The sequence below is a fragment of the Halichoeres trimaculatus genome, unplaced genomic scaffold (genome assembly GCF_033239565.1).
Source record: "Halichoeres trimaculatus isolate MK-OKI-2021-1 unplaced genomic scaffold, fHalTri1.1 fHalTri1_scaffold_17, whole genome shotgun sequence".
In the NCBI taxonomy this organism is placed as follows: domain Eukaryota; kingdom Metazoa; phylum Chordata; class Actinopteri; order Labriformes; family Labridae; genus Halichoeres; species Halichoeres trimaculatus.
Genome location: NW_027437195.1, coordinates 29964836 through 29986362, shown reverse-complemented (window position 1 = coordinate 29986362; position 21527 = coordinate 29964836). Strand labels below are relative to the sequence as shown.

At 40.2% G+C, this 21527-nt stretch overlaps 1 protein-coding gene across 4 annotated transcripts in view; it reads left to right on the top strand.

Annotated features, from left to right (window-relative positions):
• syt16 (synaptotagmin XVI) overlaps window positions 1–21527 on the top strand; it is a 44993-nt gene that overhangs the window by 10089 nt on the left and 13377 nt on the right. For 3 of the 4 annotated variants that reach the window (XM_074692001.1, XM_074691999.1, XM_074692000.1), the window contains exons 2-3: window positions 11270–11512; window positions 20487–20714. In XM_074692001.1, coding sequence (XP_074548102.1) covers window positions 11270–11512; window positions 20487–20714 — 471 coding nt within the window. The remainder of the gene's footprint in view (window positions 1–11269; window positions 11513–20486; window positions 20715–21527) is intronic. The other variant, XM_074692002.1, reaches the window with a different exon arrangement.

The window sequence follows — 21527 nt, the reverse complement described above, 5'->3', positions numbered from 1 at the left end:
GTGTGTGTGTGTGTGTGTGTGTGTTAGCCTTGCAGTCAGTCAGTATGAGTCAGACTTTAAAAAAAAACATGTGCTGATGTTTCTGGGATGATTTGGTCTCACGTCCTGACAACAACAGCTCGGCTCTTGTTGTGCTGGTGCAGCGAGGTCAGCGGGCGTCACGTGTCGGCTCCAGAGTTCAGGGGGTGTTTTTGTAGAGATCAGCGGGGATGCAGGCGGAGAAAGTACGATCAGCGGGGATGGAGTCCATTCACAAGCATTTTTATAGATGACAGAAAAAACTCACCTGGAGCTGAGACGTGAGAGGAGGTTCGTTCCTGCCTCCGTCTTTATTCACATCTTTCCAACCATGTTTTCTCCACTTAAAGGACATCATCCTGTTTTCTCCATTATATTGTTAAATCCAATGGCACAACAAGTTTTCTCCGATAAAGGGTCACCATGTGGAACATTTTAACATTTTCTCTACTGGAAGGGAGCCCTGCAAGGATCCTTATCCTTTTTTCTTCCATCCTTGTGTCTAGAGGCACTACAGCATATTTTCTCCAGTAAAAGAGAATATATAAACAAGTTTTCTCCACTAGAAGAGCCTCCTCCAGGGACCTCCATTCAATTTTTCCCATGTTATTGTTATGCCTAATGGCACTACTGCGAATTTTCGCCATCATAGGAGGATTTGTGAAAATAACTTTATTTTCTCCACTAGATTGGGACTCTTCAGGGACCTTCACCCAGTTTTCTCAAATTTATTAGCAATTCACATCAACAAGATTTCTCCAATAAAGGAGGAAGTTTTTATATATTCTGCACCTGATAAGCACACTAAAGTGGAAGTCCTGTTTTCTCTATTTAGGTGAAATATCAAGAAGCACTACAGTATGTTATCTCCAATATAAGGGCATCCAGTAGAAAAATTCAGACATTTTCTCTACTGGAAGTGCGCCCTATGAGGACTGTAATCCTTTTCTTTATTTCAGTTTTTGGCCAAGTGGCACTCCTGCAAATTTTCTCCATTATAGAAGGATTTGTAAAAAATAACTTTATTTTTTCCACTAAATCGTGACTCTACAAGGACCTCCATCCAGTTATTTCAAATTTATTAGCAAGATTTCACCAAGAAAAGGAGAAAGTATTTACATTTTCTGTACCTTATAAGCACACTACAGTGGCCCTTGTACTGTTTTCTCTATTAAGGCAAAATATCAAGAAACATAACTGTATGTTTTCACCGATAAAAGATCATTTAGTAGACCATTCGAACATTTTCCCACCAGAGGTGCACCCCACAAGGATTGTCATCCTTTTTTCCTTTATTTCATTCTTTGGCTAGGTGGCACTTTACCAAGTTTTCTCCAGTAAAGGAGAATATATCCTTTACAAATTTTCTCAGATGGAAGAGCCCCCTCCAGGGACCTCCATTTGTTTTTTTCCCTGTGTTATCGTTATGCCAAGTGGCACTACTGCAAATTTTTGCCATTATAGGAGGATTTGTGAAAATAACTCTGCATTTTCTCCACTAAATTGAGTTTCAACAGGGACCTACATCCAGTTATCTCAAATTTATTGGCAAGATTTCACCAAGAAAAGAGGAAGTTTTGACATTTTCTGTATCTGATAAGCACACTACAGCGGCCTTTGTCCTGTTTTCTCTATTTAGTTGAAATATCAAGAAGCATGACAGTATGTTTTCTCCAATAGAGCATTTAGTAGAACATTCGAACATTTTCTCTCCTGGAAGTGCGCCCTTTGAGGACTGTCATCCTTTTTTCTTGATTTCATTCTTTGGCCAGGTGGCACTATACCAAGTTTTTTCCAGCAAAGAAGAATATATAAACAAGTTTTCTCCACTGGAAGAGCCCTCTCCAGGGACCTCCATTCAATTTTTATTTCCATGTTATCATTATGCCAAGTTTTCTCTTTCTATGCAAATTTTCGCCATTATAGGAGGATTTGTGAAAATAACTCTGTATTTTCTCCACTAAATCGGGACTCCACAGGAACCTCCACCCAGTTTTCTCAAACTTATTGGCAAGATTTCTCCAAGACAGGAGGATTTTTTTTTTTACATTTTCTGTATCTGATAAGCACATTACAGTGGCCTTTGTCCTGTTTTCTCTACTAAGTTGAAAATCAAGAAGCACTACATGTTTTCTCCGATATTAGAGCATTTAGAAGAATATTAAACATTTTCTCTACTGGAAGTGCACCCTATGAAGACTGTCATCCCTTTTTCCTTTATTTCACTCTTTGACCAGGTGGCACTATACCAAGTTTTCTTTAGTAAAGGAGCAGGTATAGATGAATTGAGCATGTTTTCTCCACCGGTGTTCTCCCAGTGGAGTTTTTTTTCAAATTTATTGGCAGACGAGTGGAACTATGGCGTGTTTTTCAAAATAAGGTCACCAAGTCGAAAGTTTTAACTTGTTTTTTCCACTAGTGGGGTATGCAACCAGGACCTCCACCCTGTGCTCTCCACTTTAACCTATGGCTTTGTGGCTCTACTGCAAGTTTTCTTCATTATAGGAGAATATGTGGAAAAAAAATGAACATCTTTCCAAACGTAATAGCATTACTGCAAGTTTCCTCCAATTCTGGGACACCCAGTTTAGAAGTCAATGTTTTCTCCAATTCCAGGGCTCCCAGTTTAAAAGTCGATGTTTTCTCCAATTCCAGGGCTTCTAGTTTAAAAGTCAATGTTTTCTCCAATTCCAGGGCTTCTAGTTTAAAACTCAATGTTTTCTCCAACTCCAGGGCACCTAGTTTAAAAGTCAATGTTCTTCCAATGAAAACCCACCCCCTTCATCCTATCTCCTTTGCGTCGTTAACCAAGAGGTGCTGAATCGAGTCTCTCAATTAAGTGAAAACATTTAGGAAAGTTTTACATTTTCACCACTAAACTGGCTCCAAACAGGGGCCTTCATCCTGTTTTCTCTACCTTATCAGCAAACCTAGTAAAAAATGGCTCCAGGGGGGAAGACACTCAAGAAGAAACTTGGTTCATTTTTGTCAGCAGTGACATATTTTCTCCGATACATCAGCAGTTCAAGTTCATTGCTTTGAGATTTCTCCACCTTTAATTCATCCTCGACAGTGTGTGTGGAATACACTTTTAAACCAGAAAAGCAGAAAAAACTGATGTCATTGTTTTGTTTTTCCCTCCCACGGGACACGAAGCGAGCATTTTCAGATTTTCTGTGGGAGTGGAAAAAGCCTGGTACCGTGGGGAACCAGGACGGAGAACGTTCTCGAAACGACTGAAATTTATTTCTGCTACGGAGCGGTAATCTCCCCAGATCCAACAGGCTTCCATTTTATGACGCTGAGAGTGAGGACAGATCAATGAGCTGTGTGTTATGGTTATAATCTGCAGGCAAAAGGCTGGGACACACACACACACACACACACACACACACAGGGGCTTACAGTCCTTCAGCTAATTACCCATATTAATGAATGACCTTAGCACGAACTGCGAGAGACAGCAGCGATCCTTTTATTCACGGCTAAAAAAGAAAGTACAAAGCTCCCTGCTCTTCCTTTTCAGGATCTCTTGTATCTCCGGTTAATGAGTGATAATAACGCGGCCTCCGCTGCCGCTGTGCCTTCGTCTTCCACTGTTTTTTCCCTCTTCTTAATCTACGCGCACATCAAAGTGCTCTCTTTTCCCCCGCGGCGCTTCTCACTTCAAAGCCGGGGTGGAAAAGTCAGCAGCTGCATAATAATCAGGGGATAAGGATTTCACGAGCCAGATTAGTGATTGTGAAATGTTTATGGTTTCCATCCCTCCATCTCATTAGCCTGATCTGACGCCCCGGGAAGCTTCTGGGGCTCACGTCGTTGTTTGGAGGTGAATTCGGTTTAGTTTGCCTTTAATACGTTTGCTCAATCAACAAAATGTTTCGTCAATAACCTCCATGTGTCGTCTTTCCTGTCACTGATTGGTTCATCTGTTGGAAATATTGATTTCTGCAAAGAAAGTAAATAATGAGGCTTCATACCAAACCTGGATATCTCATCTCAGCGTTACTCGCTTGATTTGTTTTTTTTTTGCAAGACTTAGAAATCTGATCTTGATATCTAGTGATGTGTGATGTTAAGGACGGCTACTCCAAACCTGTTTGGGTTTATTTATGTGTAAACAAGAATATGATGAGGCTTCCTGCAAGGGAAGTGCCTGAAAAGGTCAGATGATTTGGTAAATTGGGGAAACCTTTGTCCGTCACTTGATTCCAGCCATCAGCTGCTCAAGTTAGCATCATTAGCTTCTCGACTTGAAGAGCGAGTTATTCTTGCAAATTCATTCAAATTCATACGATAACACAGGAAAAAAGTATTGAACACACCGTGGAAAGGCTGTTTACTTTGGACAGGAAATGCACCATACCACCTGAAATCTGTCAGTAATTATTACTTGAACTTCCAATTAGTGCAAACCAACATCAGCTGGGCTAGAGCAAATTGATGGTCCTATAAAAAAGGTGTTTTTTTCACCAAGCAGTTAAATAGCACACACCTCATGATGGGTAAAGGCAAAGAGCTCTCTGAAGACATTCACAACCTGATTGTTGCTCAGCATCAGAATGGAACTGGTTACAGACTTATATCAAAGCACCTGAATATTCCAGTCAGCACCGTTGGGGCCATTATTCACAAGTGGAAGAAGCACCACCTTACCATCAACAGGCCACGCACAGGAGCTCCTTGAAGATTTCTGACCAGGGAGTCAGAAAGATAGTCAGAAGAGGACTCAACCAGCCAAGGACCACCCTGAAAGTGCTCCAGAAAGACTTGGAGGCAGCAGGTATAATTGTTACAGAGAAAACAAAAGGCAACGCACTCCACCGCCACGGCCTCTATAGACGCTCAGCCCACAAGACTCCATTCCTCAAGAAAAGGCATGTTGAAGCTGGTTTAAAGTTTGCTAAACAGCATCTTGACAAGCCTGTAGAATACTGGGAGAATGTTGTCTGGTCAGATGAGACCAAAACTGAACTGTTGGGCTGTCATACTACAGACCATGTTTGGAGGAGAAATGGCTCTGCACATCAGCCAAAAAACACTACACCAACAGTGAAGTTTGGAGGTGAAGCATCATGGCATGGGGTTGTTTCTCATCTCATGGTGTTGGCAAACTTCATATAACTGACGGAGCAATGAATGGAGCCATGTATGGGGAAATTCTTGATCTGAATCTGCTGCCATCCACCAGGATGATGAAGATGAGACGTGGCTGGACCTTCCAGCAGGACAACCATCCAAAGCACACGGCAAAGTTGACTCTCAGATGGTTTCAGAAAAAGAAAATCAATCTGTTAGAACGGCCTCGTCAATCACCTGACTTCAATCCAACTGAACATTTGTGGAAAGAAGTAAAGAAAAGGGTTCACCAGAGGGCACCAAAGAATATTCCAGATTTAAAGACAATCTGTGCAGAGGAATGGGCCAAAATCACACCTGAGCAGTGTGGGCCATTAGTTCAAACACACTAATATCCCAGTTTTTTCTTGATGCAGTCTCAGCACCATGGTAGTCATTTTCTTTGAGCTCTTTTTCCTCCTGCAGGGAGAGTTTTGTCATGTGCGCCGTGTGTTGCAGCGAACAGAGGTTGATGCATGAGAAATGAGGTGCAGCCATGTTTGTGTCCTGTGTGTGCAGCAGGTGTGAGACCAGACATTTGACCCTGGGTTTCTTCCTGTCCATCTGCATGCAGACAGTAGGAGGCTCTGAGCCTCCAACACTGAGCTCAGTGTCTGTGAGTCGGAGCAGCTGAGAGGGAAACTCCAGTTTACAGCCTCACCCGAACACACCGCCCAAACGCCCAAACACTCACTGATGCAGGGGGTTTGGATTTAAGAAGACTCAAGGTTCAGGGATCTGGATGGCTGGAGCTAACAGAGGCTGCAGGTTGTAGCTCAGTCAGTCAGTCAGTCAGTTAGTTAGTTGACGCACGGAGATGCTGGAAATAGGACAGAGCTGTATCTAAACCTGACAACATGAAGCCTGAGCCCGTGAACACGCTTACATAATGAAGACATGCTGGTTGAAACAGGCTAAAATGAGCCTGTTTGTCTGGGAGCCGTGTTAGCGTTAATCTCTGAGAGCAGCTGCAGGTGACAGAAACATGATCGCAGTAGTTTCTGAAGAGTTGTGACATGAACAGGAGTGTCGGCCGAGTGGAAAATGAGATGTGACAGTGGAGCTGCACACACTGGATCCATCCTGGGGGTATGAATGATATCTGGACCAAATTTGAGTCCCCTAGTGGTGTGGTGGTGATAAAACCAAGCTCCTTCAGGTCGGCTCAGGAGCGTTTTCTCATCATGAGCGTGTAGGTGAGGACGAGGAGGCGGCGGTGATGGTGGTGTGTGTTTCTTATCTCTTTTTAAGTGAAGCATGGAGCGAGTTTAAAGCAGGAGTGTTCCCATGCTGCATCTGTCATGTGTTAGCACTTCAGACACCGCGCTATGTGGGAGTGATGGGCAGCTGAGCAGGCAGAAAGTGGGTCGCCTGTCCGCTCAGATACTGAGTTATCAGAGTGTTTTTACAGGAAGAAAGACCACAGAGGCTGAAAACACACGGCTCTGTTTGAAGTCAGTGTCAGAATGAGCGTGGAGCTTCACCTCCTGCTCCTCCTGCTCCTCCTGCTCCTCCTTTAAGAAGATCAGGAAACAGGATCGCTGCAGTTACTGTGAAACTGAGATCACATGACTCACTCTGAGCTCATTAAACATGTCAGCTCAGCGTACGATGACGACCTTTGAGTCAGTCAGAGACATGCTGGGCTTTATGGTCAAATAAACATTAAAAATACACAACTTCAAGTCAGAATTTTCAATAATGCAGCGAAACTCAGGATAACAGAGAGGAAACATGTTAGAGGGTCAAAATGAAACTTAAAAAAATATCTTTCACGTCATGTTTCTTTAGATGTTTATAAATCATCAACACGTGGTTTAGTTTTAAAGTGTAGTTTGTTTTTCTCAGGGATAAACTTCTAGTGAGGTTAGGCAAATGTATCAACAATGAGAGAAAAAAAACTAAAAAGGCACAAAAAATAAAAAAATAAAAAACAAGAAAAGGAGAAAATACGAAAACAGGAGAAAAAATGACAAAAGAAGAAATTGCAAAAAAAAAGAAAAAAGAACACAATTACATCGATGACAGGAAACAACAAAAAAATATAAAAACTAAACTGACAGTGAACAAAAACATTACATAAAAAGAAAAGACAAAAAAACAATAAGTAAACAAAAAAAGAGAACACCAAAACAAGAAGAAAAATACAACAAGAACAAAAGGAACACACTTAAGAGAAAATAAATAAAAATGAAAATGCAAACAAAAAGAAAAATACAAACAAATACAAAACATCAACAAAATCAAAAAACAAGTCCCAGAAGGAGAAAAAAAAACATAACAAAATAAAACACAAACAAAAAACCCCGAAACACATACAGAGAACACACCAACAAAAGAAAAAAAAACAATGAAAAACAAAAACTGCATTTCAAAAAAAAAAAAAAAAGGAAATGCAAAAATAAAAAAGGAAACACATCAAGAAAAGAGAAAACACTGAAAATTAAAACAACAGTTAAAGAAGAAAAAAGCAAAAAAGAAAACAGTCAGTAAACATTTTCAAATACTAAACAATGAGAAGGAAAAACTAAACAAAAAACTAAAAAAAACAGCAAAAGAAGAAAAAACACCAACAAGTGTGACAATAACAAAAAACAAAATTCATAAAGAAGGAGGAAGCAAAACAACAGAAGAAAAAAACAGAAATGTATATCATGAAACTCAACAGCAAAAAAAAGACCATAACAAAACAACAAGAACAAAAAAAAAAAACAAAACAAAGACAAATCAGATTTTCGGTTGTTTTCTTCAGTTGTCATTATTCATTTCTCTCTATTCCTGATTTACAGCCTGTTGTTGAGGTTTTTGTACTGAAAAAACTTGATCCAGCCTTGCACCACATAGGTTTTTTTTTTTTTAAACAAGAGTTTCCACCAAGTGGTCCGGTACGGATCAGTACAGTTTGGTACAGTACAGATCAGTGTCAGATCATCTGCATATTAGGGTAGCTGGCATAGCGGCATAGCGGCATAGCGGCATAGCGGCATAGCGGCATAGCGGCATAGCGGCATAGCGGCATAGCGGCATAGCGGCATAGCGGCATAGCGTACCCAGCCAGTTTCAAGCTGTTTGGTGACGCCGTTTTCAAAACATGTCGGAATTATGTGTTGTTCTTTATTATTTTATTATCAGTATGCAAGGCAGACGGATACCAAAAAATGGGACGGTATTTGAGAACCTGTCCCAGTTTTAGTCAAAAGAAACGCCACAAAACGTGTACGGTACCAAGACGAACAGACCCTTTAACTCGTTACTAACCCTGATCTCCAGTTACTGAACCAGATTTTCAAATCCTGAGGCTCACTGTATGTTGGGGATTTCTTGGCCCTGTTCAGTGAACTCAGGAAGAGATGTTCCTGCTTTTATTTAGAAAGGTTTCAGGAGGCGTTTGTCCTCTATTTTTACCCGTGTAGGTGGGTTTTCGTCTGCACCTTGTAACGCATGTTCTTCGTTCTATTATGTAAGATTTTTACGCTGGTTCCTGTCCTGTGAAAGAGAGAAATATCCTGTATTCTGGGTGGTTATTTCAGAAAGCAGCTGCAGTTGTTGCTCGTTATTTGTCACACACACGCTGGTGTACTGTGGGTTGTGTGTAATTGGTTTGTTAAGCCACGTCAGGCGGGAGATTCTTTCCCTAAAAATGACTTCAGAGTGAAAACAAAAGCTGGAGTATGAAATAAATAAAAGATCTTCAAACACACACACACACACCCACGCTGTCAAGTCCCTCCTTTGGTGTCGTCTCCCAGCAGGATGTGTACTCGTCTCCGTTTGCTCCCATTGATTCGGCGCCGCTCTCTGAAATGTTACCCTGGAAACAGGAGCCGGCGACCTCCCGCTGTGCGTTTCTGTTCCTCTGTATGGAGTCTGAGCCGCCTCATTGAGCGCAGAGTAGTACGCCTCGTAGCACCTTCGCCTCCTTTTCATTCCTGCATCTCCACATCGAGCTCCCTCTTCCTCCTCTTCCCCCCTCGTCTTCGCTCTTTGGAGCGCTATTTGTGTTTTCATTCATCTGCTCCTCGCTACAACTCCACGCTCTCCTTTCAGTCTATTTCAGTCCAGATGTTTCTCTGCATCTTTGATTTCTCTGTGTGTGTCTCAGCTTCCTTCATTATTTCACTGATGTCACACTCGTCTCCTCTGTCTCCTCCTCTAACTCACTTCTCTGTTTGGCTTCTTGTCTGTTTTTACACAGTTTAAACCCAAATTATTCTGTTGGCAAGAATATTTTTACAATATCTGCTGTCTCAGGGTGAAGCGAAAAGTGTGGAGTGATTCTGCTTCCTGCTGATAAGCTCATGCTTCAGATGAATATGTGTCTAGATTTTTTTTAAAATGGGAAAACATCTTTAAAGTTTCTGAAGGCTGTACAGGTTCATATTTACATATGCAGAGTTTATGAGTGAGTAAAAGTAAATACACGTTAATTTTTTAAAGTTAAAATGGGCTTAAACTGTTTAAAGTAGCTAATACTAATCTTAGTTTACAGGTTTAATGTGCTAATGCTAGCTGCAGTGGCTAATTCCCTCTGGGTGCTGCTCAAACCAGACGCAGTGACAAGCTAACAAATCCTCAGCTAACTCCAACATTATAACTTTTGTGGTAACGGTAGCTAATTGACTGAATGCTAACGCTATATGCAGTGACTTTATATCTGGATAAATTTCCCGTTGGATGCCCACCAGATGTGTAGCAGTACAATGCTAACTGTTTTTCAGTCAAGATGATTATATTAACAAACTAAACGTGAAATTATGTTATCATCACATAGCTAACAGAAAATTAAGCTCACCTTACAGTTAGCTAATTCTGGATACAGTGACTTTGCAGTTAGCGCCTAATGAAAAATCTAACATAACATAGCATTTAGCAATAAATTTAGATTAAAAATTTGGTAAACAAAGAAGCACTGAAATGCTAACTTTTCCGCTAATACCAGTAAATGGGTAACAAAAAAGTAAGCTTGTTTTGAATTTAGCTAATGCTAGATGTAGTGACTTAGCAGTTAGTGCCAAAAAATCTACCATAAAGTAGCATTTAAGCAATTAATTCAGCTAAAAATCTGGTAAGAGAAGTAGCACTGAAAGGCTAACTTGTCTGCTAACACCAGTACGTGGCTTTCAAAAAAGTTAGCTTGTGTTAAATTTAGCTAATACTATGTGTAGTGACTTAGCAGTTAGCACCTAGTGAAAAATCTAACATAACTTAGCATTTTAGCAATAAATTTAGCTAAAAATCTGGTTAGAAAAGAAACACTGAAACGCTAACTTTTCTGCGAACATTTAAAAATGGCTAACAACAAAGTTAGCTTGTGTTTAATTTAGCTAACTGGTAGATGTAGTATCTATGCAGTGAAAAATCAAAAAGTGGTGTAATGCTAACAGTCTTAGCTACCTCTTGTACTGTCAAGGTAACAGTAGTATTGCTTTACCCTTATGTAGTTTACAGTAAAGTTAGCTTGCCTTAAAGTTAGCTGATTGAGTGTGTGATTAATTGACTAACCACGAAATTAAACATTATTTTTTTTAGAAATGTATGAATTTTGCCAAAATTCTCAGGTTAAACAAGAAGCACTGAAATGCTAACTTTTCAGCTAATGGTTGTATTAGCAATCTAACAGTACAAAATATAGTTAACACCAAATTTAGCTTCATAAAACCGTTGTGTTAGATGTAGTGACCCAGAATTTAGTTAATGAAAAGTCAGTGTAATTCTAACAACTCGTTAGCTTACACTTATAAACAATAAACATTAAAGTAATGTAGCATGCAGCAAAGTTAGCTCCCTGGTTGATCTGAGGCTAATGCTAGCTGTCGTGAGCATGTTCAGGAAATCAAATATGAAGTTGTATGAATGTGAAAACTCAGCTAAATTCTCTATTGATGCTAGTTAAACAGGAAGCACTTGGATGCTAACGACCTGTTAGCAGCTACCGTGAGCGTTAGGCATCAGGACGGAGGTTTGTGGTGTTGGAGGATGAACAGTCTTTGTATCTGATGTTGATCAAACCACAGAGGCTAACTCAAATACTAAAGTATCACTCATTCTGTCTGTGTGTATCACATGTACCATGCGTATTGTGTGTGTGCATGTGTGTGTGTGTGCGTGTGTGTGTGTGTGTGCATGTTTCCAGACTGTCTGTTTGTGTGGTCTGATCAGTGTGTCATTGTGTGTCCCCTCTCCCTCTCCCTCCTCCTGCCAGTCACCCCAGAGGCCATCGGTTTCCTGTCGGCGGTGGGCGTCTTCATCGTGGCGTTGGCCGTCCTCTTCCTCTTCATCAACAAGAAGCTGTGTTTCTCACGCGTCGGTGGACTGCCCTGTTTGGAGCAACATGCACGCCGGAAGAAGGGACGCGTGGGGATCCGCCAGGGGCTCGGTGAGTGACCGACACGTAGAGACAAACGAAGTGATGGTGATGCCTGAGCAAACCTCTGTATGAAGGAGCTTTGAGACGCCATTTATGGTTGCACTTCATCAGTCGGGGTAATTAGCCATCAAGCTACGAGTTTTTTGGCACCAAAATGCTGCAGAGCCTGCTTTTACACAGTTCATTTTTTATCAGTCCAGTCTACCCCTGTCCCCCAGACGGCCTCATCCAGACCTTCAATCTGGGCAACCTTAAGTGTTTTTAAACCAGAAGATCCTGGAACTTTTACTTCTGTGTAAAATATGTCCTGTAACTAAAATGCTTTAAGGAATTGTTACCCCAACTTTCATGAAAAAGTAAATAAATAAAGGTTGGGTTAGAAAATAAAGGTAATTGCAATGCACCACCAGACCAGTAGAGGGCTGTAAGTCAATAATGAAGGCCATTCAGCAAAAATGATACCATAGGTGTACCCCTTAGCCCAGGCATGGGCAAACTACGGCCCGGGGGCCACATGCGGCCCGTTAAAAGTTTTAATCCAGCCCGCCGAACTTGAAAAAATTAAATGAATAAACCGTGTTAATGTTTTCTTTTCCCTACGGTTCTGATGTTTTCCCACTAGATGGCGCACTGTAGATACATTGGCTTTGTTGAGGTGAAGTGTAGGCCTATTGCTCCACATTTGCGCTTTACCCTCTGACCCATCAGCCCTTCTGTAAAGATGAACGGACCTAAAAAAAAAGAAAATGGACAAAACAAAACTCATTGAAACACATGGAAGTGTGAATATGCGCGCGGAGAAGATGGAGTGGATCGTCAGCGATCTGTTACTTAAAAAAAAAAAAAAAAAAAAAAAGCTCAGAAACATGTCTGTATAAAATCTCCAATGTGAGTTATTTGTCTAATTTTTATATAGACGTTCACATTTAATATCAAAATATCACACAAACAATTTTGACACAATCTTTTATTACTTTTTGTTTTTTCATTTTTAAAACCAGGACAGAAAAAACGTGTTTTTCTGTTTTTCTGTATTTCTGTTTTTCTGTAATTCCATTTTTCCGTTTTGGTTTTAAAACAGAAAAACAACAAAAAAAAGTCAATTTTTTTTTTATTATTTTTTTTAAATTTTGTTTTGAAACAGAATAAAGAAAGAACGAACCATACACGGATTAAAAATCCCACTATAATTCCATTCTCTCATATTCTAATTTTAATTTCAAAACAAAATCAAAACAGCGAAAAATAGACTGTTATTTGTTTTCTGATTTTTGATTTGAAAATTAAAAACTGAATAACAAGTCGTTATCCATTTACCGATTTTGGATTCTAAAACAGATATGGAATGAACGAATGATACCCTGATAGTTACCACTCCATCCATCTGCTCCTGGTCCGGCCCCTTTGTCAAATGTTAGAACCCATTGTGGCCCACAAATCAAAAAGTTCCCCCACCCCTGGTTTATCATCATTTGTTAAAATGTGTTTGGTTTGGAAGTGAATAAACAGTCGCTCCGCCTTCAACAGCCAGTGAGCGTCAAGTGTGGCGTCTCGTTGCTAAGAGATGTTTTTTTTTAACCCCCTTCCCTTGGCCCTTAAAACAGAGCGCCAAAGGGAAGAGGGGGAAGAATGACAGTTGGGATTGGCCCTAGATTATTGCTGTCAGGCAATTAAAAAAATAACCTAATTAATTACAGGATTTGTAATTAATTCTGCTTAAGGTCCTCAAATCAAGAATTTGAATTCTAGGACATTAAAAAATTGTAGTACATGACTAATCAAGTGAATACACGAAGAAGAAAAAATTTGTAAATACACTTTTTTCAACTGGCCAATATTAAAAAGTCCGTGTTCGCTGCTGTTGACGTCTATAGAGGCAGGGTCTGTCGGAGCTTGTCAATCAAAATCCTGTTTGGCTTCTTGTCTGTTTTTACACAGTTGAAACCCAAATTATTCTGTTGGCAAGAATATTTTTACAATATCTGCTGTCTCAAGGTGAAGCAAAAAGTGTGGAGTGATTTTGCTTCCTGATAAGCTCATGCTTCAGATGAAAATGTGTGTAGATTTTTTCTGAAATGGGAACACATCTTTAAAGTTTCTGAAGGCTGTACAGGTCCATATTTACATTTGCAGAGTTTATAAGTGAGTAAGTAGTAAAAAGTAAATAGCACGCTAATTTTTTTTAAATTAAAATGGGCTAAAACTGTTTAAAGTAGCTAATACTAGCGTTTGTTCACAGGTTAAATGCTAATGCTAGCTGCAGTGGCTAATTCCCTCTGGGTGCTGCTCAGACCAGACGCAGTGACATGCTAACAAATCCTCAGCTAACTCTAACATTATAACTTTTGTGGTAACAGTAGCTAAATTGACTGAATGCTAATGCTATATGCAGTGCCTTTATACCTGGATTAATTTCCCGTTGGATGCCCGCCAGATGTGTAGCAGTACAATGCTAACTGTTTTTCAGTCAAGATGATTATATTAGCAAGCTAAACGTGATATTATGTTATCATCACATAGCTAACAGAAAAGTTAGCTTCCCTTTAAGTTAGCTAACTACAGTGACTTAGGAGTTAATGCCTGATAAAAAATATAGCATAACATAGCATTTAGCAATAAATTAAGCTAAAAATCTGGGTAGAGAAGAAGCACTGAAATGCTAACTTTTCTGCTTACACCAGAAAATGGCTAACAACAAAGTTAGCTTGTGTTAAATTTTAGCTAATGCTTGATGTAGTGACTTAGAAAGTTAGTGCCAATGAAAAATCTAACACAACATAGCATTTTAAGCATGAATCTAGCTTTAAATCAGGTTAGAAGAGAAGCAAACTGCTCGTGAACTACTGTGGGTGAGAGCGCTGTGCTCTTTGGACGAGAGCTCAGCATGGATATGAGGAGAAGATGTGAGTTGACAGAGACGTAACGAGGCGCTGTAAGTCAGGAAAGTTCAGGCAGCTCACGCTCCAACTGAGGATGTGTCGAGGAAGTTCAGAAAGAAAGAGAGAAAGACGACGGAGACCCCAGCTCTGAGGTATAACATGCGGGTAGTTCCAGGTTGAAAACACCTCTTGACATGTCAGCCTGACTGGGTTGTCACGTCTTCCTTCCTTTATTAAATTTTCCCTTCCTGCCACTTTATCATTCAGCACAACTTCTACTGTAAACTGAAGCTGCAGCAGCTTTTAATCTACCTGAATAGATCAAATGTTTATGTGAACACCAAGCGTCTTCATCTCAAGCAGCAGGACCAAAGCAGAGCTGTGTATTTCCAGTCTCCTGATCCTGATCTCGATGCCGTCTCCTTCCCGTCAAGGTTCATCCATTATATAATCTGAATGGTGTGAGTGGGAGACGCAGCAGAAAGAAAGTCTGTGACTCCTGTATGCATTACCACTCCAATTAAAGTGTTCAGTAACAGAGAGGCAGCGTGGGCGAGCTGTGTTTGTACAGTGGTTCAGGTGGGCGAGTATGTATGTAAGAGACAACGAGTCGAGTGAGTCAGCCGCATACCGCCGCACAGCCCGGCTGCTGCTGCTGCTGCTGCGGCGGCTGCTGCACAGTAAAAATATTAACATTACACAACCTTGAAGAAAAATTCAGAGAGAGGAAACAGTACGGCTCCTCTTTCCTCTTTTCATCAGCCTGTACATCTCTGTCCTCCCTCTTCACAAACACTCAGAGTAAAGGTCACAGAAGCTTTACAAAATGTGCATTCAGGTGTCAGAAAATGAAAATGTGCATCAGGTTTACTGTATCCGTGCACAGCAGCGTTTCTAAAGAGACCAGGAGTTGATTTTATCTGAGTGATGACAAAAGGCTGCGTTGTTACACAACTTCAAGGATAAACTCATCTCTGCTTCACACTCTTACATCATTTCTTCATTAGTAAGATACGGCGTTGCACTGAGCATGCTCCGAACTTTACAGCTGAAACTTGAAGTGTGTTTTGGGAAATCTCTGGGAGATGCTGCTCTTCAGTTTTGTGACAATGACTGGGGTCCACTGCCTCAGACGCTTCCACATCTTAAATATTTCAAAGTGGCGTCTGGTTTGTTTAAAGGTAAATATTAGTGACCTGCACTGCAGAGGAGTTGTTTGCTCTTGGGCAAAGTGCAGCAGGATGTTTCCAAGATTGTAACAACTTCAGTCAAACCAAGAGTGACGAAAACACAACACAAGTTCAGCCAAAGCCTGGTTTATACTTTTATATCGATGTGTCCATGTCGCTCTGTTATACTCCTCGAAAACACATGGGGGCAGTGTGGTGTGCACGATTTTCTGTTTCTGGAAATGTTATGTTTCCAGCTTACTTTTTACACATAGCAACTTTCATAAGGAAGGATAGAGAGGAGAAAGAATAGAAAAGAATAGAATAGAATAGAATAGAATAGAATAGAATATAACTTTATTATCATTGTAACAAGTACAACGAAATTGTCGTCACAGCAGCAATCAAGAAAACCAAAGTAAGAAAGTGTATAGAAAGTGTAAAAAGCTCCATAAGAAAATAGATGCTGACAGCTTGTCCATCATTGTCCAGTCAGCCAGCCTCCACCTCCACAGGGTCCAGGACTGAGCTTCTTCAGCAGTCTGTTCAGTCTCTGTCTCCTGGATCCTGTCTGCTCACAGCAGGTGAAGCTCTTCACATGTGGCCTTGGTGTCTGCTGTTAGCTCTGTTAGCCATGTCTGTGAATAGCATGATGCTACTCTGCCCTCTGGTATTCCCTCTGTTGCTGGGTTAGCACAGCTAGCTCGTCCATCTTATTGGAGATAGATCTTACGTTCCCAATAACGATGGATGGAAGGACAGGTCCATGTCGTCACTTCTTAGCTCACACCTGAGAACCAGCACGTCGTCCTCACCTCCTTCTCCTCACCTTGTGGGGAAACATCCGGCCTTGCACCTGTTAACATTGACATGCTAAAGGCTGCTAACAGCTGATTTCACATGTAAACAATGCAGCCATGGTTACATGTAGGATCTCCAGACAAACACAGGAGAAAAAGTAGCAAAAATATCACTGAAGACACAAAAAGTTTGGTGTTCATGACCAACAAATGAGCCATACAAAGTAATGATCCACTCCAAATACAGAGACTACGAAAAAGAGATGAAAAAATTACAAGAAACGTACAAAGAAGCCCCTCCCCCTCAAAGAGTCTCAGTGCTCCAACTTAATATGGCAGCCGTTTATAGCATATTATAATAAAAAAAAAATAGTTTCACAAGACCTAGAACAATTAACATCCTTCAAGTCATATTACTAATATTTAACCTTTATTTTCTAAATCTTGTTATTTTTATTTACTTCTTAAAAAAAAAAAAAGTATTTCATATAATTATTTAATTTTAGCTTTTTAATGTTAATGTGTATTTATGTAAATGTGTGCAGATGTATGTGTGTGTAAGTATGTGGGTATATGTGCATGTATTTCATTATAGGTATTTCTTTATTCTTTTTTTATTTTGGAGTGTAATGTGTATTCAAATTTGAAGTATGGATAAACTTAACTTAGATTTTTTATTATTATTATTTTTATTATTATTATTTTTCATCATTATTTTGTAGATATAAATGGAAAAAAAAACAATACAGAGAAGTTCCAAAAAATTTGAAAAATGTCTTCAGTGAGAATTAAAGAAAAAAATTAAAAATACAAAAAAAAATTAACGAATAAATTCACTAAATTCCTCCAACCAGCGCAACAAGGGTCATAGCTTCTGTACATGGGGCGCCACCTCCACCATTAGCACATAGCATTAGCCTGAACCTCCCCTTGTTCTGTCGGAGAGCCTGACCTCCTTCTCTGTTTGTCGTGTTATGAAAGAGTCATACTCTCACCTGCAGCGTTGGACACAGGTGAGTCAAACACTGAGCAAACACCGGCCTGTTAGCTCCTCACCTGCAGCAGGTGGAGTCTCTGGTATTTCCAGTCGGGCTCCTGAACAAACATTACATCCTGCTGGAGTCTCTCTGTGAAATTAACCGCTGTGAATCCTGTGGCGCTTCGTAAGACGAGGTAGGGGCTCCTTCTGCATGTGTTTGATCCAAATATAGCTGTAGCCTGATTAGTTTTTAGCCTGTTAGCTTCACTAAATCAAGAGTTTCAAAACGTGTCTTTGTGAAGTCTGAACGTCTGTTTTTTTACCTGATGATTCTTCATTTCTTGAATTATCTGAAAGTTTAGTCTCATAGCTGGGATTGATTCAACCTCCTGTCACTTTAAGTGCTTTTATATGGATATTTTATACTTTATTAAACGTTTAAGCAGCTTATCATGCTGTAAACTTATGCTAACAGATGTTTTCAGTGTACAGGGAACAGGCTGTGCAGGAGTTTAAATTCACCGTATCCTGAAAGAAGATTTTACAAAACCTTTACTGTGATAAATTTAACTAGAAGACAACTTTAAGTTTGGGAATAAACAGGGTAATAACAACCCATTTTGACCCCCCCCGGGTTAAATCACCAGGCTCCGCCCCCTCTGTGCATGTATTTCTCTGAAGGTGGTCACTGAGTGCAGTCGAAGTCCTATGAATACCTTCAGAAGGCAGAAGTCAACCGTCCAATCAGCCGTCAGCCGCCCACTCAGGCAGCAGCTTCCAATCCTGTAGGTAACCATGGCGATCACACAGGTAGAGAGGAAGGTGACCTGCACTTTAGAAGACGATCACTCCACCAACGCATCGCTGGCTCAGCTGCTGCTCTCTAATCATGGTCAGATAAGGCGCCTGCTAACGCTAACAGAGAGCTAACGGCTCTCATCTCTGTGATCAGGCCGAGGCTGAGGCTGACACTGACACTTTCTCTGAGTCCTGCTCTCCTTTCATTCATCTATTTAAATCTGAGTCTTCAAACAGCCTCAGCCACAGGAAATAATCACAGTAATTTTCCTCAGAGGAGTGTTTCATACGAGGCTGAATGGAGACCAGAGTTCAGAGGAAAGGCTGATTTAAGAAAATACATAGATGCTTTTTTCTTGAAGTGACTGAAGGTGAATCAGACTGTGGTTGAGCAGGATTTCTTTGGAAACATTTAAAAAAAAGCACGACTATAATAGACTTAATTAAAGTCTGCAAACAAAACTAGTGTGATCCTAAAAATTAAATTTATAATGCAAGATATATGGATTTATACAGTATGTGGGTTTAATATATTCACTTAACATTAAAGAAAATTTTTAATAAAATAAAAAAGTTATGTTTTTAAAAAATAATAATTAGGCATGGCATTCTTGGAAACACAGATCTTCAGTGTTTGAGATCCACAGATGAGTTAAAAAAAAGTTTTACTGCCCTGAGTTCAGACTCACAGGCCCAGGCTGCCAGGCCGCGTCCCACTTCGCTGCCTCCTTGTGCCCATCTTCCCCATTTTCAGGATTTGATCCGTTGTTTGATTTGACATATCTCTCGTTTGTAGCTTTGTTTTGATAAAAGCGTCATTCTTGTAAAATTCTTGTAAGGTCTAACTCAGAAAATTAAAGTGAGGCCGAGGTCTCAAGTAAACAACCGGGCTTCAGCTCCGACCTGTGGCCTTTTATTCACCATGTCATCTGTTCCTTTCATAATGTTTTCAATGTAATGTGCTGGGTAATATAAAGGTAAAGAGCCTCACTGTGCACAGAAAGAAAAAAGATGTGGGTGGGGCAAAATGATTTGACTTATTTTTGAAAAACAAATATGTGAGAAAAAATGATCCACTGATCCAGAGAAGTGTTTATTTTATTTAAATGTCTGCTTTCTCTGTCATCCTTCCTCTGCACTTCTTTCCTTTCTCCTTCTTCCCCTCTGTTTCTTTTTTGATCTTTACTTTAACCTTTGGACACCTCTTCTCCTCTCCTCTCCCTCTTTCAATATCTTTCTTTCTTTCTTTCTTTCTTTCTTTCTTTCTTTTTTCACTTTCCTTTTTACTGTCTTGTTTTTTTATTCTCTTTCACTTTCTTTCGCCCTCCTTTCTTTCTTTCTTTCTTTTCTCCTTCTTTTCTTTCTTTTCTCCTTCTTTTCTATCTTTCTACCTTTCTTTCTTTCTTTCATTCGTTTCTCTTTCTTTCTTTCTTTTCTCTTTCTTTCTTTCTTTTCTCTTTCTTTCTTTCTTTTCTCTTTCTTTCTTTCTTTTGTCTTTCTTTCTTTCTTTCTTTCTTTCTTTCTTTCTTTCTTTCTTTCTTTCTTTCTTTCTTTCTTTCTTTCACTTTCTTTCTTTCTTTAATCCTTCACTTTCCTTTTTTCTTACTTCCACTTTCTTTCTTTCTTTCTTTCTTTCTTTCTTTCTTTCTTTCTTTCTTTCTTTCTTTCTTTCTTTCTTTCTTTCTTTCTTTCCTGACTTTCCTTTTTACTGTTTTGTTTTTTATTTTCTCTCACTTTCTTTCTTTCACCCTCCTTTTTTCTTTCTTTCTTTCTTTCTTTCTTTCTTTCTTTCTTTCTTTCTTTCTTTCTTTCTTTCTTTCTTACTTTCTTTCTTTCTTTCTTTCACTTTCCTTCTTGCCCTTTTTTCTTTTTCGTTCTTTCAATTCCTTTCTTTCACCTTCCTTTTTTCTTCCTTTCTTTTTTCTTTCTATCTTTTACTTTCTTTAATTTTCTATTGAAACTTCTTTCTTTCTTTCTTTTTTTACTTTTCTTTTTTCCCACTTGTTCTTTTATTTTCTATCATTTTTTGTCTTATCCTTCTCTTTCTTTTTCATTTCCCCCCTTTTTTCTTTTTCTTTTTCTTGTCTTTCTTTATGTCATAATTTCCCTTTTTTGCTTTTACTTTTGTTCTCCCTTGTTTATTTTCTTTCCATTTCTTTCTTTTCTCTTTCTTTTTGTCATTTTTTCCTGTCTTTTCCCTTTTCCTTTATCCATTTCCTCCTCTCCTCTCCTCTCCTCTCCTCTCCTCTCCTCTCCTCTCCTCTCCTCTCCTCTCCTCTCCTCTCCTCTCCTCTCCTCTCCTCTCCCAGTGTCTCCTCCTCCTCACCCCCTGCTCTCCCTGTGTCTCCTCCCCTCCAGTGAACAGTTACGGTGACGACGAAGAGGAGGTCAGCTCCTCGGACAGCGAAGACGAGGTGCTGAAGCAGTTTGAGATCTCCGTGTCGCGCTCGCAGAGTTTCCGTGCGGCGGCCACGCAGAGCGGCGAGCAGCAGGGCCATCAGACCCAGCTGTCTCTGGGTCGGCGACACAAGTTCACACGCCTGTCAGACCAGGAGGAGGGCAGCACTGAGCCGTCGGACTGTGAAGGTGGGCGGTTTGGTCCTAAACGCTCGTTAAACATTACATCACATACATCACACCAGGGGAGGAAAATAAAGAAACATGAGCTGTTTGATTCAAGTTCACGAATAATTCCCCAAACAAATCTACTCCTGAGGTAACCTGACGTTAAAATCTAAACACTATTATCATCATTACCTGTCATCTCTGTGGACGCTGCTCATTTTCACTACGGAGAGCAGAAGCAGGCAGTCACCAACGACCTTCCTGTCCAAATGAGCAGCAGCTTGTTGGTGGGAGGTGACACCGCTCGGTTAGGGTCACTCTGTCTCAACTGGTATTTATTTTCCCTCTTAACTAACATGAAAGCCTTGGAGACACACACACACACACACACACACACACACACACACTCACTCAGAGGCGGATGACTCACTCACCTCCGCCTGTTGCCATGGTCAGCACTGTATGCAGCCGTTGACATAACAGTCAGACCGACCTTAATGACGCTGAATTGGAGATAATTGCTATTGATTGGGCTCAGGTACGGCCTGTTCTCTGAGTGTTTCTGTCCCCGTAAAGGACAAGCTTTGATGGATAAGACAATATCAGCCCTAATGTCTCCAAACGAGGTTTATGTTGCTTCTTTTTAAACTCCTACAGTCAGTGAAAGGCTGCTCTTCGTGTCCTCACTTCACTGATTAAAACGTACTCGGTATAAACCCAGTCTGGGATCATTGTTCCAGCGTTTTAACGTTAAACTAAAGCCCAGGTGATTTTTTATGTTGGGAAAATTAGTCGAGTTAATATTTACCCAGCCTCACATTTTGGACAAGAGGA